We start from the raw sequence: 19,317 nt of genomic DNA on the forward strand, positions 1-19,317 counted from the left end.
AAGTTCATGTACTTCGAGTCATTTCCATGCAAAAGGCCGGGTTAAACAGCTGCTACAAAATACACATCGCACCAGGCAAGAGATAATTTTGTCCTCAGCTTCCACTCTTTTGAACAAAAACAAAAGCAGGGAAGAGCACTATTGCCCCAAAAGCATCTTTTGACCCTTGCCAAGGTAAGCAGTGTCTCAGCACAAAAGGGACAGGAGACATTTCAGAAATGTAATATACCTGGAGGGAAAGGATGGAAGTGGCAATCTACTTCACAGGAATTCAAACTATCCTGATTTTAAAAATTCATTGCTGCTTCTTGTTAGTAATGTAGCAATTATTAATCATTATTACCTTCATATGATGTTAATTAACCTCCTGTTTAACCTCAGTGGTACAAGTACCAGCCTTCATCAAGGTAGTTTATAAACAAGCTGTCTAATCACTCAAGTATCAACACAGCCCAGGTATTCAGCACAGATGCTGCCAGAAAAGCAACACCAACAGATGCCACATCCACTGGCACTGCTAAAATATAGGTGATTATGCACTAAAACAAACAAATAAATAAACCATATATTTTTGTTTCTTCCTGATTCTTTCAACCTCCAGGATAGACAGAAACTGAGCCTATATTTAATCATCTGGTTTACTGGCTTTACAATAACTGTGTGAATGGAGGTTATATTTGTGGTATATCCTCAATTCCCAGCCAGAAGATAGAATTGCTGAGTCCCTGGGGAGGTTTTCAGGGTTCTCAGTTCTTCTAGTTTTTCAGTTCCTCTAAAATGTGACACAGGCAGGCCCAGACTCATCCTGCCCCCCTCTCCTCTGAGCCTCATCAGGCCAGAGGATCCCTCACAAAGGCTCCCAGTTTCAATCCCTCTGGGTGGCTGTAATCTCCCCCAGGGGAAGCTGAGAGAGGTGATTTTCTAAAGCAGAAAAGGCTTGGTGGGCATCCCATTATGTGACTGACTCCCAGGGAGTCCTTCTCCATTCAGCCCCATCTGGATCCGCTTCCTCCCTTCTTCCCCCCACCCTTCAGTGCATTCCCACCACGCTCCTCAGTCTGCAGGGACCCTGCCTCAGTCACCTTCCTGACCAACTCCTCTCTCTTGAACATGATTAAGATGGTTTTCTTCTCCACCACCTCCAAGAATGACAAAGAAAGAACCCAAGCAGGTAAAGGAGACACAGGTCCATTCCCTGCTCCTAGTGACAGCTGATGGCATCTGCAGGGGAGCTCTGGGTTTGTGTCCCAGTCACACAAAGAAGCTGCAAGGGGTGAAAACTCTGAGGCTTTGTCCTCAATGAATTCTGTGCAGCCTCTGCCGAGCACATGGACAATCACATTTGATTTTTCAAAGGCTCTTTATCTAACCTAATTCATGTAGATTTTCTCAAAGGTGACAAAAAGCACACAGATCACCCTTCTGCTGCGCTTCAAGGCCTGGCTACACAACATGGTGGAAAGGCAGCATTCAAAATAAAACATTTCCCTTTTCATATATGCAGGAAACTATTTCCCCCCAAACTTATTCTCAAAAATAGTAGAAAGGAGGGTAAAATTTTTCATGCAAATCCAGTCTGAGCTAGAACCCAGGGATAAGAAAGTTCCAGGCAATCTCTTTCAAGCCTGGCAAGATAGTAAAGTGACTCAAAACAAAGACAGGACAACAATCATGATAATCACAGCTACTCAGGGGGCAACAACTGTAACTAGGGGGACTTTTAACAACATTTATCAAGAGCAAAACTGAGGCAAGAAAAGGTGAAAATCATAACTAAAAATTATCAGGCATCCTTAAACACAAGCAGCACAACAAGCCTTGGATTGCAGTACCATTATGTTTTTAAATCCTAAAAATGCTGTTTGCATCCCTAGAGAGGATCCAAGCCATATGGATTTAATGCCCTGGGTGCAGAAATAGGGTGGTGGCTCCGTCAGGGTTAGCACAGCCCGAGGTGCCCTGACTCCATCAGCACAGACGGGTGTTGGAACCCCGGCCTCGTTCAGGGGTTTCATGTGGTGGAAAAGTCTCTCCTCCAACCCGTGCTTCCAAAGAAAACTCTGCAGCCTCTTGTTCGGTCTCAAGGCAGTTTATTGCAAGCTATCTAAAAGATTTTCTTCTCTGGCTGCTGTGGTTTGATCAGCAGCTCAGGCAGAGACACACACACCCCTGACACCCTCTCTGTCTGCTGTCTTCTTCTTCTCTCCCCCTGCCCCGGCTGCTGCTATCTTTTATATGGTACATTACATGATAAATGTTTACAGTTTTTCCCCAATACCTACTACCTATATTAAATGGTGCTTTTCTACTCTAAACCAATCCATGAGTGCCAACATCATCAAGAACATGGAGGTAAGGAAGAAGAAAGAGGAGGAACAGGACTGGCCTACATTCCTCCATCTTAAAACTTCTGACCCCCATGTACAAAGTAAAAAACCCCCTGCACAGGTGCTAAAACTCCCTTGTACAATACTAAAAAATTCTTCTTTCTACTTTGTAACTACTTCTACTGTAATATCTAAACTTTTGTGACTTCTTGTTCTACCTGCAAAGTTGGTAACTCATTCCATGGCTCAAACTCAAAATCACAGCTGTTTCCAGCTGCCTGCCAGGGTCTCAAATGCTTCTGACGAGGGCCTGGAACCTCCAAAAATGTCTGAGGGACATTTAGAGTTCCAACAGACAGGGACAGCCACTGCGAGGGACAGAGGCAGCGCGCAGTGGCTGGGAGCCCGGGCGAGGCAGCTCTGCCAAGCAGGCAGTGCACAGAGCCAGCACGGGTGTGCCTGCACCCCTGAGCCGCTGCTGCTGGTCAGGAGTACTCAAGTGCATAGCGTGGAGATGCTCGAGTGACCCTGTGCTGTGCCAGCCAGCTTTGATAGGGCCACTCGTGAATCAGAGTGAAGGAACCGTGCCAAAGCTCCTCTGCTGCAAAGCCAAGGTGCTCTCACTGGGATCCCCTCTATGCAGTACCTGTGAGGGCTTAGCCTGACTCCTAAGCAAAGGCAGGAAGCTAGCACAGGTCTGCCACTGCAGCCAGGCTGCAAACCTTTTCTGACCCAGGCTCTAGGGGACACAGTGCAGATATTGAACTCAGTTGAGTTTATTACTGGTGGAATGACCCCCCACCATGTTAAAAACAAACTGTTTCCAGGGGAAGCTTCCAGATGTATTTATTTGCTTTCACCTCACTGCCCAGTACCTATAGGATCTGTGTGCTTCACAGTCCAGACAAGCCACTCTGCATGACCTCAGTGTAACAAGAGAAGCACTCTACCCTGAAGAGACATGGGGAAACAATCCCCTGCACTGCAACCTCAGGAAATCACCAGCTTCATCCTTCTTTCCAAGGCAGGATCTCCTGCAGTTCTGTCAGCCTGCCAGCTGCTGGATGAACTTATTCTTAGAGGCCTTCTTCCACAGTGCAAATTTCATGCCTCCCCTAGCCAGCCTCCTCTAAAAGTTGTTGGCCTCTCCTGTATGTAGGAAACTCTAAGGATGATGCAAATCCTGCAGAACTCAATGATGGCACTCGGGCACCTGGGGTTAAAGTTGCACCTATTTGAGTTTCTGCAGGAGAGCAAAAGCACACAAGCAAAATGAGCCCTGGGAGCTTTAATAAACTACTTGCTAGCCTTTCATGGAGAGCAGCCCATAAGATAAAGAACCTCTTCACAGAGTCTCTGAAGTCTTACACACGGTCTATTTGTATATCTGCACTGATGGTAGCACAGATACATCCACAGAGCACAACACACCCTTGTATATAATGACAAGGGAAAAACATTGCAGTTCTGCTTGGCTGGGCCCCAAGTCAGGGCAGTTTTGCTCCTAACCTTTATCCCCATTATATATCTTGGTTCATGGTTACAGTGATAGCATTAATACAGTACCAACACAATGTTTTTCCTTGACAGCATCCTGAAACAAGCCCCTGTCATTCATTCCCTTGCTAGAGGTGGGAAAGCAAGACCCAGGTGTGTGCACTCTCCACCGTTCAAGTGTAGAACAGGGCAGGGAAAGGCACAGCCTCACACTCCTCTGCTATATAGTGCAGGCAGCACCTCCTCCTGCCACCTGCTCTCCAAGACTGGTCAGGGAACAAAAGCCTGATAACAGGTACAAAATGCAGCCCCCGGGGCAAGAAAGAGAAAAAGTAAACTGATAAATGAATGGAAAACAAAGCATTGGTTAGGTGGTGTGTTTCCCCATTGGAAAAAAAAAAAAAATCAGAATTTTCATATCCAAGTCCTCAGTACAGCAAAAGAAGTCCAAAAAAATCACACAAAGCACTGCCCTGCTGCTGCTTTGCTGATGTCAACTACTGCAGAACAAAAAGGATGAGGTTGTTCAGGCACAACCAGCCCACTGCCAGAAGACATCGCTCCAATCTCTCTGCATGCTGCAAAAAACCACGACTTGGTACATGATAAAAAAGCAGATCCTGCACCTTTCTACCCCATATCTATCAGTGTGCTTGTGCAATGATAACCAAAATAGCTGTGAACTCCTCCAGTGACTCGAAGTACTGCTACCACATCTACTCACCAAACCATCTGCAGGAGGAGGCAAGGACGTATAGTTCTTAATCATATTTTTTGGTGCTTATTTACTCCGTGTATTTGCATAAGTACTGATCGAATTTGAAATAAAAGCCTCTTTGTGCACACACTGATATTCCCCCACCGCACAGACAGAACAGCTTCAGCCCCTATCATTCCCCCCACTTCCAATGGAAGAAATGTGTGTGGGCAGGGTGGGGGGATAGTCATGAGCAGAAGCCATGATCTGACTCTGTCAGCAGATGACTTCTATTTGCACTCGTTAGCACTGCCCTAGCGTGAGCTAACACCACCCCCTCGGGTAATTTAAATTTATAAAAAAATAGAAAAGAAGGGAGGAAAAAAAAGCCTGTATTTCTATATTTAGGAGGTTAGGATAATCGGGGTGGAAGAGCCCATCTGTTTGGCGTTCACTCCAGCTGCTATGGATGCGGAAATTTGTCTATTTTCTTTCCTTTTGCCTGTTTTGACTTGTCCTGGCTGACTGTGAGAGAGACACAGAAAGCGTGAGGTATGGCCACAGCCATTTAGGTCTGCAACTGTGCACCATCCCATTGGAGTCACAGCAGAACCACTTGGCATAACCAGGGTCTTTCCCACAGGAGTGTAAAATTATAAATAATAATTGTTATTATTGTTGTTGTTATTATTATTATATTTTATTTATATGATTGATAAGTCTGTAACACTGAAGCCAGAACAACACAGAAAGGCACAAGATAAGACACATCTTAGACCTCTTTAAAAGTCCATTTTAAGAAGGCAGCCCTGCATCTGCCATATGTTTCTTTTGGGAGATCGCCTCATATAAAACTGAATTTTTGTGGGGTGCCAATTTGTCATCATTGGCACTAGCTGCTGGATGGAGATATAGCCACACTTCTTCTCAAGCCAACCTCTTCTGCCATTTTTTGTCCCAAGGCTCTATGAAAGTGAGCTAAATTCAGAAGTGGCCTTTGATCTCTCACCTTCCTGAGCTGGCCAGGCTCTGGTCCCAAAATACTGAGGATGCAATCACTTCAAAGGTCTCTTGATGCCATTCCTGTCATAGACACGAGTGCCACTGCCCTTGTGGGGTATAGCATCACTGCCCTTGTAAACCTAACACAGTGCTACTTCTTTTGCTGCTAAAGGCATCCCTGCGGTGTGTTAAGGAACGTGGCAGACCGTTGGGACCATTTGCTGTTTACCTTGTTCGGTACAGGCGGCTACTTTTTAATTTCAATGTTTCAATGTTTTAACATTCATCACTGAGGTCATAAAAGGTGCCAGGGATGAGCAATAAGTTTGGGTATATTTCATGTGATTAGTGTTCTGAAAGCCTTAGAAAGAGGAGGGAAGACTGTTGGTGCAATACTCAGAATTTCACTGCCAGCTTTTCCTACAGGGTCTTCTCCAGCCCTGGGGCTGCAGTCACAGTAGAGTACATGGAGGAAGACAGGTGGGTGAGGAGCATGGATCAATAAATAGGAATATAGATCAGGGAATGCACAGTCCAGGCACTCCCCAGTCCTCCCTGCAGCACACACTCCTAGTCCAGATCCAACCCTCTTTTCTGTTGCTTGACAAACATTCCCACACCTTCCCAACCACACGAAGCTGAAACTCTACCACTGATTTCCATATGTGCAAGACTGGGATCTGGATCATCACCTAAAGGGCATATCAGTGTGTACAGAGGTCCATAAACCCTCTCTTTGGAAGGAGCCCTCCTCTCATGGGTGCAGTTCCTTGCACACAAGCATCGATGGACATCAATGACCACTTTTGGCAGGCTTGTCTTCGTGGGATGTCTGGTCTGGGGGTTTGGTGCCCAGTGTGGCATTTCTGATCGTTGGCACGACACACAACACTTTACTCCTTCAACCCTCCACTCCAAGGAGGTCATTTTAGCTCTCACAAGTCAGCAGGGACAAGCCCTCTTCCTCAGCCAAAACTGACTGCCTATTTCTGCAGTTGCATCCCACACATCACCGATCACCCAGAGATGGCTCTTTCTCTTCCCAGCTTCCCAGACCACCCTCTCCTGAACTGTCTCTGCTCTTCTGCTAGCTCAGAAGTGCCAGCTCACTAAATCCATGGGCCCTGTGGCTCAGAAGCATTTGGCCCCTGCACCCACCCCTCCTCTGACAGAAGAGCAAAGGCCTTAAGCATGTTAATTTTCTTTTCATAACATTCATGACATTAGGTGGACAGGTACAGGTAAAGCACTCACTGCCATGCTCCACCCTCTACTACACCTAAGCGACCCCACACAGGTCAGCCCAAAGACACAAACAGGAAGAATATGAGGTCTCACTGGTTCACAGACCCAAAAAACCAACTATTTAACTGTGCCTTCAGGCAGGCCAACGAAGCATCACCTGTGTTACAGAGATGAAGGGTGTCTCACGCAGCTTCAGAAGCTGCTTTCCACAATGTGCACAAAAGTTGCACACAAAAAGGTAGACCTTCAGCAGCTGACATTGTTGCAACTGTTCTTTAAGATGCTGAAGTAATTCACACCTATTCCTTGCAGATCCAGAGAAAGCTCTTCTTTCTGTGGTGCATTATTTGCATTACTTTTGTCGAGCATTATTTAATATTTCCAAGTACATGGCAAATGTACTGAAATCTGAGGAATCTTAAAAGATGAAGATATAAATAAAAACTGAAACTAATGGCTATGGGTTTTTGTTTGTTTCTTTGTTTTTCAATTCTTCATGCTATTTCCTCCAGTACTTAAGCGGGGGAAAAAAGCACAGAGACATGTATGAGAAACTTCAGATAAACTGCCTTGTATTTGATGAAATCAGAAATACTGCAACTTAATTCAACATTTATATCACCACTCCCCCACACTCTCCCTCAGAAAAATAAAGTGCCCTGTAATTGCAGATGAGGAAACAGAATTCTCTTGTATGTTCACTTTCATGAAAGATAAATTTGCTTTGTTCTCTATTTTGGTCCCTAATTCAGAAAACCACTTAAACATATGCTGAAGCTCATAATTTGCCATTCTACCACTTATGCATCTACTCAGGAATATGCCTGAAGTCAGGCATATGCACAGCACACTGCTGACTGTGGACCTTAGAGCGTTCTGTTCATTTCTGCAGCTATTCTAATTTACTGACGTAAATGTACAAGGAAGTAACACATTTTGAGCAATTTTAGCACTCACTAGCAAAAGTGAGTTTTGAGCTTGCCTATTCCCACAAACAGTCTGAAAAATTATTAAAAATTAATAGCTAATTCTTAATACATTTCAGGAACTGCTTAATTCTAGCCATTACTTTGAGCTGTCAGGATAGTAAAATACTATGGCATGAACTTTCACTTTGTATCAGTGCTGAGCAACCAAATCTGGAGCTGAAATGCTGCTCCCCCTCTTAGGGAGCTGTTAAAAAAAGAAAAACAACAAACCTTCTTATGAGCATGTGGCGTGTCAAATATTATTTGTAGAAGCCATTCAGTAAGTAATTTCAAATAAGTAAAATGCAAAGAAACCGCAGGATGTTCACAAACAATTTTCAAATAGGAATGGAAGAGGAATTCATTAAATAAATTATTTGCTATAAATTATTCACCTACCTCTAATCTTACTACCACTTAGACTATAAAATTCATGCCATAAAAGATACAGGATTCATGCCATAAATGATACAGGATACATAACATGGCATTATTAACTTATGCATTTCCCAGTGCTGCTTTATTTTTGACTGTACAGTTATATGTGCATTATTATATATATTATATATATATATATACATGCATTAAGACAGCCTTTTGGCTTTAATGGGCTTGGAGTGTAATATGTTTGTTTTTAAAGCTAAGCTAAGGAGACCTAGTCTGATTTTAGCCTCTAAGTTGATTTTAAGCTCCAAGGCTGAATAACTCTTCAAATCTGAAAGAATAATCCAAACTGTACTCTGAGCAAAGCCAGAATGAATGGAAGCCTTAACACAGTTCACCAATTTAATGAGATTTCCACAACTTGGGCCCATCTCACATAAATTCACAATGAAAGGTGGACACTCCTTTGTGTCCATCGAGCCACACACTGAATATTTTCATAAAGGTGAAAGGGGTGAGGGGAAGCTGGAAGCAGATCACTGGCAAGAGACAACAGTGGCCTTCTGGGACCCACTGGCTCTGCACTGGATCACAGGGGCAGCAGCATCCCTACCTGAATCACTTCTCTCCTCCTGCAGCTGCAAGAGAAGCTGCCAGCTGTGCCCTGGCTATATGGCCAGAGGAACAAATTCCAAAAAGAAACCTAAATTACACTGTGAAATTAATTTTAGCCACGAAAACAAAATCCCAGAAAGGATTCTCACTCATAACCAAGGATGAAGGCAGCTTTTTCTTCTTATTTGTGTCCTGTTTTGTTCTAAGTGACAGCTATATTCCACAACTTGTTTGATCTCCAGCATTTTTTTTTTATTTTATATCATAACTGTTTATTTTTAATTAAAACTATGATGATTGTCACTAAATTTCTCCATTTGTGGAAAATGATACAAGTTGTCCTTCTTTGGTTATGGATAAAAAGAATAAAAAAGGATTCTTGCAGCTGTCAGAAGAATCTCTCTGTTATCTCCTAAGCAAATTCTATTGCAGTGAGTTGCAATTAAATGCTACTCCTCACCATCCATGCACATTTTTACCCCTTGTAAAGGAAAGAAGAGCTGGTTTGGCAGAGTTTCATCGTCCTGACTGACTCATAGCAGGCTCAGTCCTTGGCCCAGTGGATGTCAGGTGCATTTGTCCAGCACAGCAGCCCTACACACAGTGTTGTTGCACACTGGTATTTCCACTGACCTTCTGAGTGCTTGAAAAGACCCTCCGAGGAGGCAAAAGCATGGGGTCCACGCACATCAGAGACCTCTTGTAGGCTCTGGTCCCAGGTGCTGACACACAGACCTCAAAGCTAAATAAGCTTTACCACAGCAGTTTCTACATCAAACACAGGGAGAATAGCAATGGCTCTGCTGACAGGACTGCTTCCACTCTTGCTTATTGCCAACATAAATTCACATCAGCCAGGCTGTTTAAAAAGAACCTGAGGGAATTGTGTGCTTAATTCCCACTGGTATCTTATAAAATCCCAATTGCAACAGACAATGCTCTATTTTTTTCTGTTTTCAGGGTGAAGACACATCATAGGTAGAGAGTGAATAAGGAAGAAGGGCTGCACTAGACCAGATGGAGACCAAGGTTCCCTTAAGCAATGAAGAAAAAACTTCACAATGCCTGAGGACAAGACTCACTCTTCTCTGTAGGAGACCCCTGGCTAACACATCTCCACCATGCAGGGCAAAACCCACACAGAAACAGAACTCGAATGCAGGACAGTCACAGCTCAGACCTTCCTCCCAAACCAGCCCTGATCTGATTCTGATCAGCCCTGGCTGATCCTGCAGCAGAACCCCGTTGGGAAAGATTTCCTCCAAAGCATCCTCAAGGCACAGATTGTTTGAGATTGCCACCAGTGTCACAGTGCCCCCAGCACTTGAACAGGCAGCAAACTGGAAGCGAGGAGGACAGATACCTTGCACAGTCCCCTCACCTGTGACCCCAGGGCCACCTCTCTGGGGGTCCAGTGCAAAATATTCATTATGAAAGTGGTCAAGGCAAGGATGAGGGAAGAACTGCATTTGATTTAGTCGCTGCAGATTTTGTCTAAAGACTCAGAATCGATAATCACCCATAAGCCACTGCCACAAAAACTGAAGAGGAAAAGTATTCAGCAGGCCACTGATTAAATCAGTGGACAGGTAGCATTGTCCAGTGGAGAAGGCAAGGGCTGGCAGTCAGGAGATGCAGGCTCCAACCCCAGGCTGGCCATGGGAGTCCTGCATGACCATGGCAAAGGCACTTCCCATCTCGGGGCCTCAGTTCTCTCCATCAGCAGCATGGTGATCTAGATAATATGGCTGTTACCTGAGTCAGTGAAGAGAAAGATTATACAAGGATTAGCATTAAAAAAGTGGGTGGGCAGAGCGCAGCATAGATAGGAAGGGTTCTGAAAAATACATGGGCCTCTGTCTTCATGCTCCTCATCTCTTTCCACAAAGTGGTTACTAAAAGCAAAAATAGTATGCTCTCCTTACAAAGGCAGCATACAGAAGACACATATATTTAGATCACCGTGAAACAAATACTGACTTTTGTCCAAGGTAGGAAAAAGGTACCCAGTGCTACAGAGAGGGAGAAAAACAAAGACAACTGAAGTCACCCTGAAGCAAGAAAAAGGAAAGAATCCAGACCTCTGGGACAGATTCAGCTGTGGTATAAACATTGACGTTAGCCATGTTCAAGAAGGTCAGGAATAAATGACAAAGCTCTCAGGAGCCTGACCTGGAGTCCATCAGGTGCTAGATGCATACAGGACAAGCACTCATCTTCCTGCATGCCAAACGAGTAATTTCAAACCCCTAAATAAATGGTAGGACACTGCAGCAGAAACAACCCTCAGGAAGGACAGGACAGAACACCTTTTCAATAATTTTATTTTGCAGCTTTTTTGGCTTGCATAGCCATCCCCCTTGCCCAGCTGAGGATGTCACATGCTGCTTTTCCTCTCCCAGGAGACATCAATATGTCACTAGGGCCACTCTCTCGACACTATCCCCCAAGATGTGTTCTCAACCCCTTCTGCTTGCTCGGAGCACAGAAATGACAGCACAGAAACCCAGTGGCAGCAGGTGGGAATGGAGCCCACATCCCCTAATCCCAGTGCTCACAGCCAAAAAAAAAAAAAAAAAAAAAAGGAAAAAGCAAAAAATAAAGAGCTCCCCTGATCCCCTGTTTTTTTCCCTTACATGCATAGCATCACTGCTGCTGAATCGCAGCCTCAGAGGAAGGAAAGAAAGAGGCCCAAAAGGCAGCTAGGAAACCCACCGTCCACTGGCATCCCTCCACACGAGGCGATCGGGCTCCTTCTGCTGCAGTGACTTGGCAAGCACACCTCGCTCTGACTCAGCACCTCGCCGGCACCTCCTGTCAATTATTGCCACAAACTGCTGACGCCGGAAGGGCTATTTGCAATTAGGATGCAACACAAGCCGGTGGCGATGGGATGGATGCCTCAGCTCCCCCCTTCACCTCGCTGTGAGCCCTCTGGCTCAGGGTGATGCTGCGGGGCACGGGGGATGCAGTGCAGGAGGGTTGGAGGATGGGGACCAAGAGGGTGGGGGAAGCCTGCCTGTGCTGTACCTATTCTGTGCATAAACAGACAACTGCTGCCAACGTGGCAGCTGAAATGAAGTCTTGCAAAAGAAAAGAAAAGAAAAGGAAAAAAAAAAAAAAAAAAAAAAAAAAAAAAAAAGGCAAAACAGCCACTGGGAATAAGGGCGAGAGCAGCGAGAACAGACGAAACTGTGCAAAAAAAGCTACAGGAGAGCTAGCACGGAGCATTCCCCAAAGAAGCAAAGCACAGCCTCGCTGCAGCTGCGTGCAGCTGAGGCACACAAGCCTGCTCCCCGCATCCCAGGCATTTCCAGCACAGGAGAGGAGGCGCTGATTGCGGATGAGTCCCGTAATAAGGGCCCAGGGCACAGCAGCTGTTTCAGGGGCAAAAGGAAGGGCTGTCCTTGACAAGCCAAGGACATGACGATTCTGCAGACAGACTGAGGCCATTCTGTCCCTCTGCCAAGTAGCCAAGGTCCTCCCAGTCTCTCCGAGTCACTAGCTCACACAGCCAGAAAGCCAAGCAGGTCTTCACACAGCAGCTCCACAACCAATGGAGATAACAAATAACAACATTCAGACAACAAACCCCATTAAACAGTGAAGATCAACCACTCAGTTAGTCATGGAAGCAGCCCAGAAATCACACAAGCTCAGCAGTGCCCTGCAAAAGCTCTCCATCACCTTCTGCTTCACTAAAGCAACCCATCTTCCACCCATCCCTGTCTCCTTTCCCAGGGCCCCTTCACTGGCACAAGCAGTGGGAGGCAGCAGAGTGAGTGATGCATTCCTTTCAGGAGCTCCCAGGGACCCTTTAACCAAGAAGCAGGGCTGCATTTGCTGAGATACCACCTCCAAACCAAACATTTCAGAGTGCAGCTAGACCACATGTGGGGGCACAGGTCAGAGCAGCTGGAGTAAAAACTCCAAGAAGCACTGCAGGTTTGATGCAGGGAACCAGCCCCTAGAACATGATGCAACAACCTCTTTATACAGCCATACCAACAACACAGTGTCCAACATGCCTTGCAGTCTGTGTGTCCACAGCTGCAGAATTCATCACAGACTCATGCCCTGACTGGAAATACAGTGTGGGTAAAGAGGCAGAGATATCAAACTGCAAGATGGGTGATACACAGATCTCATCTAGATAGCTAAGGCTGAAGAGGAAGAAAAGTTAACTAAAAACCAAATTTCTCTAAAGCAACCTGTATTTCCCAATGGCCTCCTGATCAGGTAAAGAATATCTACTCCATGGTGTGGAGTGAGAGCAAAGGAACAAAGTCAAAGAAAACAGAAAAATAGTGACTTCAGCAAGATGTGCAGGAATTGGCTAAGAGTCACAGCAGGCTACAATTCTGCAGCATCTAAAAGAGTGGAGGTGGGACTTGGAACAACCTGTCCCAGCACACTTAGAAGTTAAAAACCCTGCAATTGATCTAAAGACACAGTGACTGCTACACAACCAAATTTAACATCCCTGTGAGAAATACAGTAGCTGAATTCTGCATTGTGCCTCTTACATGTTAGAAAAAACAATTCAAAGCAGAAAGGGTACAAACAGCCTAACTCCAAAAGCAGGGGAACTAAAATTTTTACACTGTATGGTGGTGTGTTGAAGCAATCTCAGCATCATCACTGAAAATGTACTCAGTGTCCTAAACAAAAAACTGCTGAGAAGCAAGAGAGCACATTGTATGGCCAAACAACAGAAACAAGAAATGATTCAGTCTAAACAACTGCTTCATAAAATAATAGATAGAACTGAAAGAAAAACTGAAGGCCAAGTGCAAAAGTCAAAACCCAATCATTTCAGTACATTTATGTACTGAGGTAAGTCCAGAAGTGTGGAACAGTTGAAGAAAGAAATTTCTCAAGTGACTGTTACTAGCAAAGACAAGCAAACTCTTACTAGGTCAGGTGGTTCTTGAAGCTGGCGTGCTCTTCATAATGGAGGCTACAGGCACTCCTGGAAGTGTCAGCAGGGCTTGGTTAAACCAGCCTAGTACCCTAAACCCATAAAAGTACACAACAGGAGACAAAACAGCTTGATCTCTGCTCAGGGGAACTTGTGGCCCTGCAATCCACTCTAATTTTGGAAGGAAAAGGACAGGATGAAGTAATTAATTTTCTGTCACTTCAAAGTGCACCTGCTAAACTGTTCTGGGCAGGATGCCAGCTCAGTGCCAGACCTGTCCCCTGCTTGCCTGGCGTGGGAACTCTTCCCCTTGCCTTGCCCCCAGTGGGGTTCAGGCCAGCTGAGGTCAGGCTGAGCCCGGAGCTGCTGCCCCACTCCTCAGTGCCCAAGCTCAGAAGCGTGAGAGCTCCTCTGCCCCTGCCCTCGCTCTGGCCCTGATTACAAGGGATTACCCCCATGTTTCTAACCAGTTCTGGGGTGGTTTAATCTATTCCTTAATATCTGGGAGAGAGACAGGAAGCTGGCAAAGTGATTTGGGCTGGCTGAGACAAAAGAAGATTGAGAGAGACTTCCAAGGGATCTGACAAAGCTCAGCAAGTGGGCAGCATAATGCAGGATGAAATCCAACATACCAAACGGACAGTAATAAGAACTTGAGAGAATAATCTGAACTACTTGTATACCATGGGGCTCTAATTCAAAAGTAATCACTTGAGAAAAATATCTTGGTATCACTGTGAACGGCTCAATGAAAACATCTGTTCAACATACAGCGGTGGTCAAAGAAGCAAGCAAACTGTCAGGGTGTCTAAAGGCAGAGGCTGAACACAAGGATGCTGGAAGTATTCTAATGCCACCATGAACACTGAAAGCTCACCCTCAGCTGGAATTGCTGTGGTTACTTCTGCATGGTGTACTTGAAAATGCAGGAGGCAGACAAAGGTTTCGCCATTCACCAGTCAAAAACACTTAATGGTCAAACACCGTTAAAATTGGGACAATTTAACTTGGAGATGAGTTAAATAGAAAGAAGTTATCAAATGGGAATGAAGAAGTGAAACAGGTACTCTGTGGCTTTTGTTTGCTTGTGGGCTTTTTGTGTTTGCTTGTTTTTTCAAGAGAAAAAAAGAAAGGTTGTTCAGCATTCCTAAAGAGCAGGAAACATGACCAGACATAAGGAAAATATTGTCATTTTCCTTTTCTGTTTTTACTTTTTCTGCTTCTTCTAAGCACAGCCAATAATTAACTACCAGGAATGATTAGCCCATGTTATAGTCAAGTCAAGAGCTCAGCAGAAATCACAGACGCCCATGCATTCACAAGGACACTGGGAACATCCACAGATACATTAGGTAGAACAAAAAAAACCCCAAAAAGTAGACTGAAAAAAGCATAACATCACTCTACCCTCATGCTTCCAGGCACTAGCCAACTTCTAATTAGTGGGGATTAGGAAGTAATCTCCCCAGTGGGCCTGCAGAGAGGGTGTGCCAGCCCACTTGCTCCTGGCAGAGGCTGTTCCTGTGCTGGGCAGAGGGAGAGCTGAGCCTGCAGCCCACCCACAGCCCCTCTGCTCAGGAGGCCAAGGGGATGGTGTGCCCAGGCACACCCAGCCTGCTGGGCACCAGCTGAGGACACAGCACCAGGGGCTCGGTTAGCCCAGATCAAACTGGCCCCTGGCAAGGGGAAAGATTTACATCTGCTGCTTTGTAAGTGGGGGGGCTTGCCTGAGGAAGGGAGGACATGGATGCTTTATTTGCTCTGCATTGGTAGATGGAATATATATGACTTAATTCATTTTATGGCAAGGAAGTGTGTGGGAATCCAGAGCTTCCCTCTGGCGGCCCTGGAAGGCCTGGGACCCTGGCAGGGGGTCAGGAACCCCCCTGTACAGAGCCCCCAGAGACACTGTCTCTGATCTCTGTCCATGGAAAAGAGTTTTCAATCTTACAGGATTAATTACCAGCTCAGAGTGTTTGATATAAGTAACAATTAAGTGTGGCACGGTGTAGAAAATATCAGGCTCCAGCACGGTGTAGATGAATGGAGGCAGAGATCTCTGAAGTTTGCTCTTGGGGAAAGAGGTTTATTGGGGGTGCAGAAGGTCCTGCCTCGTGCTGCCAGGCGCAGCACATGGCCGGGCCTGGGAGGGGGGGGAGGGGAGAGACAAAAGGATGCTCTAGGAGAAGGGAAGCTCCAAGGGAGGGGATGAGGTTCCAGGAGGGGAGGGAGTTCCAAGAGACCGCGTGGCCCCTTGAAGCCTCCTTATAAAGGGGCTTCAAGGTGGGCTGGAACAAGGCTCAGGCCAATGGGGTTACAGGCACTGATGTTTTAGGGGAGGGACAGAGGTGCGGGGTGAACCATACATCTTTTGCGGGGTGGGATGGAACAGTCCACTTGAACCCTGAACCCATCCAAAGGCAGGGGCACCGTCCGGCCAGCTGGGAGAACTGTTCTCATCCTGGCTGCATTATCTATGGATAATCATATTTATCTATCTTCCGCAACAGCATGGGTGCAAAAGTAAAATTTTAGGTTTCTAGATTAGGGGTCCAAAGGGGAAAAGATGGAGGAAATTGGGTGTGTCTTGTCCTTTTTCTCCTTCTTCATGCCCTCCATGTTTCACTGTAGTGTTGGCATTTTTCTATTGGTTTAGGCTGGGGACACATTGTTCAACGTAGGTGACAGATATTGGCACATTATTGTAAATATAGCACAGGTAGTTTCTGGTATATAATGTTTGTAACATCCCACTGAGGGCAGAGCCCCACACGCTGCCCTGCAGGACAGAGCTGCGGCAGGGCAGCAGAACATGTTAGAGATAAGCAAGAATAAACCTTGAAAACAGCACAGACAGATTATGGCTTCTTCTTTGGCAACGGGGCAGAAAAAGACTTTCTACAATCTCAGAATCATCAATACCACAGATTCTGACAGAAGTGGAGTGTGCTCATACCTTAAAATTGGTTTGGTAGGCATTAAAGTCCAGAGCAATGCATACACCAGCCTACTCCTAGGGCAACCTGTAGCACAGACATGACAGCAGACTCCTCTTTGATAAATGTTTGGCACCAGTTTCTTACTGAGGAGGTTTTGACACCTCCCATGGGAGCATCTAGATTTGGCCATGGCAGCAGAGACCAGCAGGCTGACCTGGCCCAGGACTGCTTAGACAGGCTGCTGCAGAAATGCACCACAGATTGAGAACAGGGTGTCTGTCATTGCCTCCCCACAAACAACACTCCTGCCTTCAGCATTCATGGTAAAATCTAAGCTCAGATGTAACCAAGTAGAATTCAGACAATGGCTTTCTCCTGCTGATGCTTGTGAAGCAGAAGCTCTTGTTCTCATAGCTAGGTTGGCTCATGAGACTATGAGAAAATAACTGCACAAGTTTTTGTCCCTAAATAAGCAATATGATCAGCCTAATACCAAAATTACACTTGAAATTAGCTTCATGCAGAGATGCAAATGTACAAGTATTGCTATGCTGCCAGGAGGAGAGCTGTGGCTCTGCATATGCACAAATAATAAGGGACTGAGTTCAACCTGCTAGTCCTGTTCTGATTTCTCCAGTGACTGTTCCAGAAGAGGAAACAAATATTAACAAATATCTATCTGCTGTATTTCTTAAATAGAAACTTGACTTTTTCAGTGCAATGCTCTACAGCACAATGAATAAGGACAAGAGCAGTGCCACATACATGTGTACATAGTGTTTGCATACATGTGTCAAGATGGCCAAAATAATGGGCAGAGACTGTGCACGGGTATGACCAATTGCTGCAAGTTGTTTTTTATCACAGTTCTTTTTAAATACCCTGTAGAAAAAAAAAGCAGCAACTAAAGCTTCACTGAAGTTACTTCCACTAAACCAGAACTTATCAAACATGATAAGTTTTGATTTTGTAAAATCAAATCACAGTTATGATTTTGTGTGTTTCAAAAGAAAAATGGGGAGGGAAAAAATCAAAAATACAGAAACATCCAATTTAAGCATCTTTGGGATGAAAACTTTTGACTTTTCTCATCAAAGAATCTTTTTGCTTAGGGTACCTCCTTGTATTATAACAATACAACTCCACAAAGAGACAAAGTATCAGTGTCCTAAGATGGAATTTCTCTCAAAAATTTCCTTTCAAAACCATCAAAGCATTTGACTTCTACTTCCATTTAGAATGAAGCCAAATTCCTCAATCCAGATGAAACAGAGCAGCCCAGCTCAAGCAGAGGAAAAAAAAGGCAGAAGCCAGGACACAAGTGACCTCCAAAACCAAAGAGATAAAACCTTGTAAGAAAAAAAAAAACAAAAAACCCTTAAAAGTTCACTCTGCGCAGTTAAAAATGTTGTCCTTTCTCCCTGGTGCACAAGACATGAAACAGTTGTGAGAATAAAGTAGGGAGGCATATGACCAGAAGCCCTGTAATTGTGACTTCTCTAAAGGAGAGGATGAGCAAATGTCTTACCTGACAGCAAGAAAATAATTTCATCTCTGCACACATCAGTTTTCCATGCTGCAAATCAAACTGACTGCCCTCACAAAGTAATTTTGGAGACTCTCAATTAGGTAATGTTCATAAATAACCGTGCAAACACAAAGTAGTAAAAACCAGAGAACTGTCTTTGCTACACTGCTGTCTGTTAAACAACCAGGAGCTAAATTTTTCTCTGAACACTTACAAAAGGGAAGGCACCATTAATGCTCTACAAGGAGGAAACTACAAAGAACAGATTTTCAGTGCATGCACTTCTCCTTGAAATAAACTGTGTTAAAAGCACTTTACTTAAAAAGCACGATGATAGTAGCATCCTGCTAAATATAGATGACTCACCACAATTTAGTAGTGAACATCCCTGAAGAGGACCATTACATTATTGCTTAACCTGCTGCATAAATTTAAGCATCCTCCTGTGGTTACAGTTTGTTCCAAGACACTCAAGATTACTACCAGCATCCACTGACCTTCAGTGGGTCACGAGGTCTCACTGAGTCTTGCTTTCTCCATCTGTACTATGGTACAAGAATAAAAACACTACTCCCCCAAGAAGGCAGGAAAAATAATTCCTAAGTTTCCTAAGTTAAAGAGTTGTTTATGCCATACTCTGTATATCCATATTACTACTGAGCAACTAAATATAGCTGCTCCTGAGGCACTCTGAGATCCCTTGAGAACGGAATCTCATAAAAAGAAAATTGCAGTTTAGGCAATACTGAAGAAACAGAGCTAAAGAATCATTTCCAAAAGAAGGGAACGATGCCCACTTCAGAAAGAAGTAGTTAATGCATCTGTGCCTACCGCTGGGGACCAAGGTCAGGTCGCGAGCAAAATGATTTATCTACACGTCACAAAACCACACAGCTTGACACAAATGGCAATCTGTTCCAAAAAAAAAAACTGCAAAAGCATGGAAGGGCAAGGGACTGACACAGTACTTTCCAGGGCTGAGGACCTGGTGCAGAGCTGGTGGGTGGCACAAGGGTGCTGCAAGGCCAGAAGTGTTTCAGCTGTGAGAGCCTCAGACCGACAGGAGAGCGACTCCAAAAAGTCACATGAGGAGCTGCAGACCTGCTGTTGCATTAATCCACTGCAGCCAGGCACCCTCACCCCCTGCTCTTGCAAGATCCATCTGCAGTGGACTGTAACACGCTGAAATCTCAC

The 19,317-nt window shown here is 45.0% G+C and overlaps 1 protein-coding gene across 4 annotated transcripts in view; it reads right to left on the minus strand.

Moving 5' to 3' along the window:
- Positions 1-19,317, minus strand: part of IGSF11 (immunoglobulin superfamily member 11) — a 140,439-nt gene that overhangs the window by 88,992 nt on the left and 32,130 nt on the right. Inside the window, exon 1 of one of the 4 annotated variants that reach the window (XM_085591664.1) lies at positions 11,451-11,887. The exons of the other annotated variants lie outside the window; for them this stretch is intronic. Within the exon in view, the coding sequence (XP_085447790.1) occupies positions 11,451-11,463 (13 nt within the window). The 5' untranslated portion in view covers positions 11,464-11,887. Of the gene's footprint in view, positions 1-11,450; positions 11,888-19,317 lie in introns of those variants that run through there. 4 annotated transcript variants of the gene reach the window in all.

This window comes from Lonchura striata, chromosome 1 (assembly GCF_050655825.1).
Source record: "Lonchura striata isolate lonStrDom1 chromosome 1, ASM5065582v1, whole genome shotgun sequence".
NCBI lineage: Eukaryota > Metazoa > Chordata > Aves > Passeriformes > Estrildidae > Lonchura > Lonchura striata.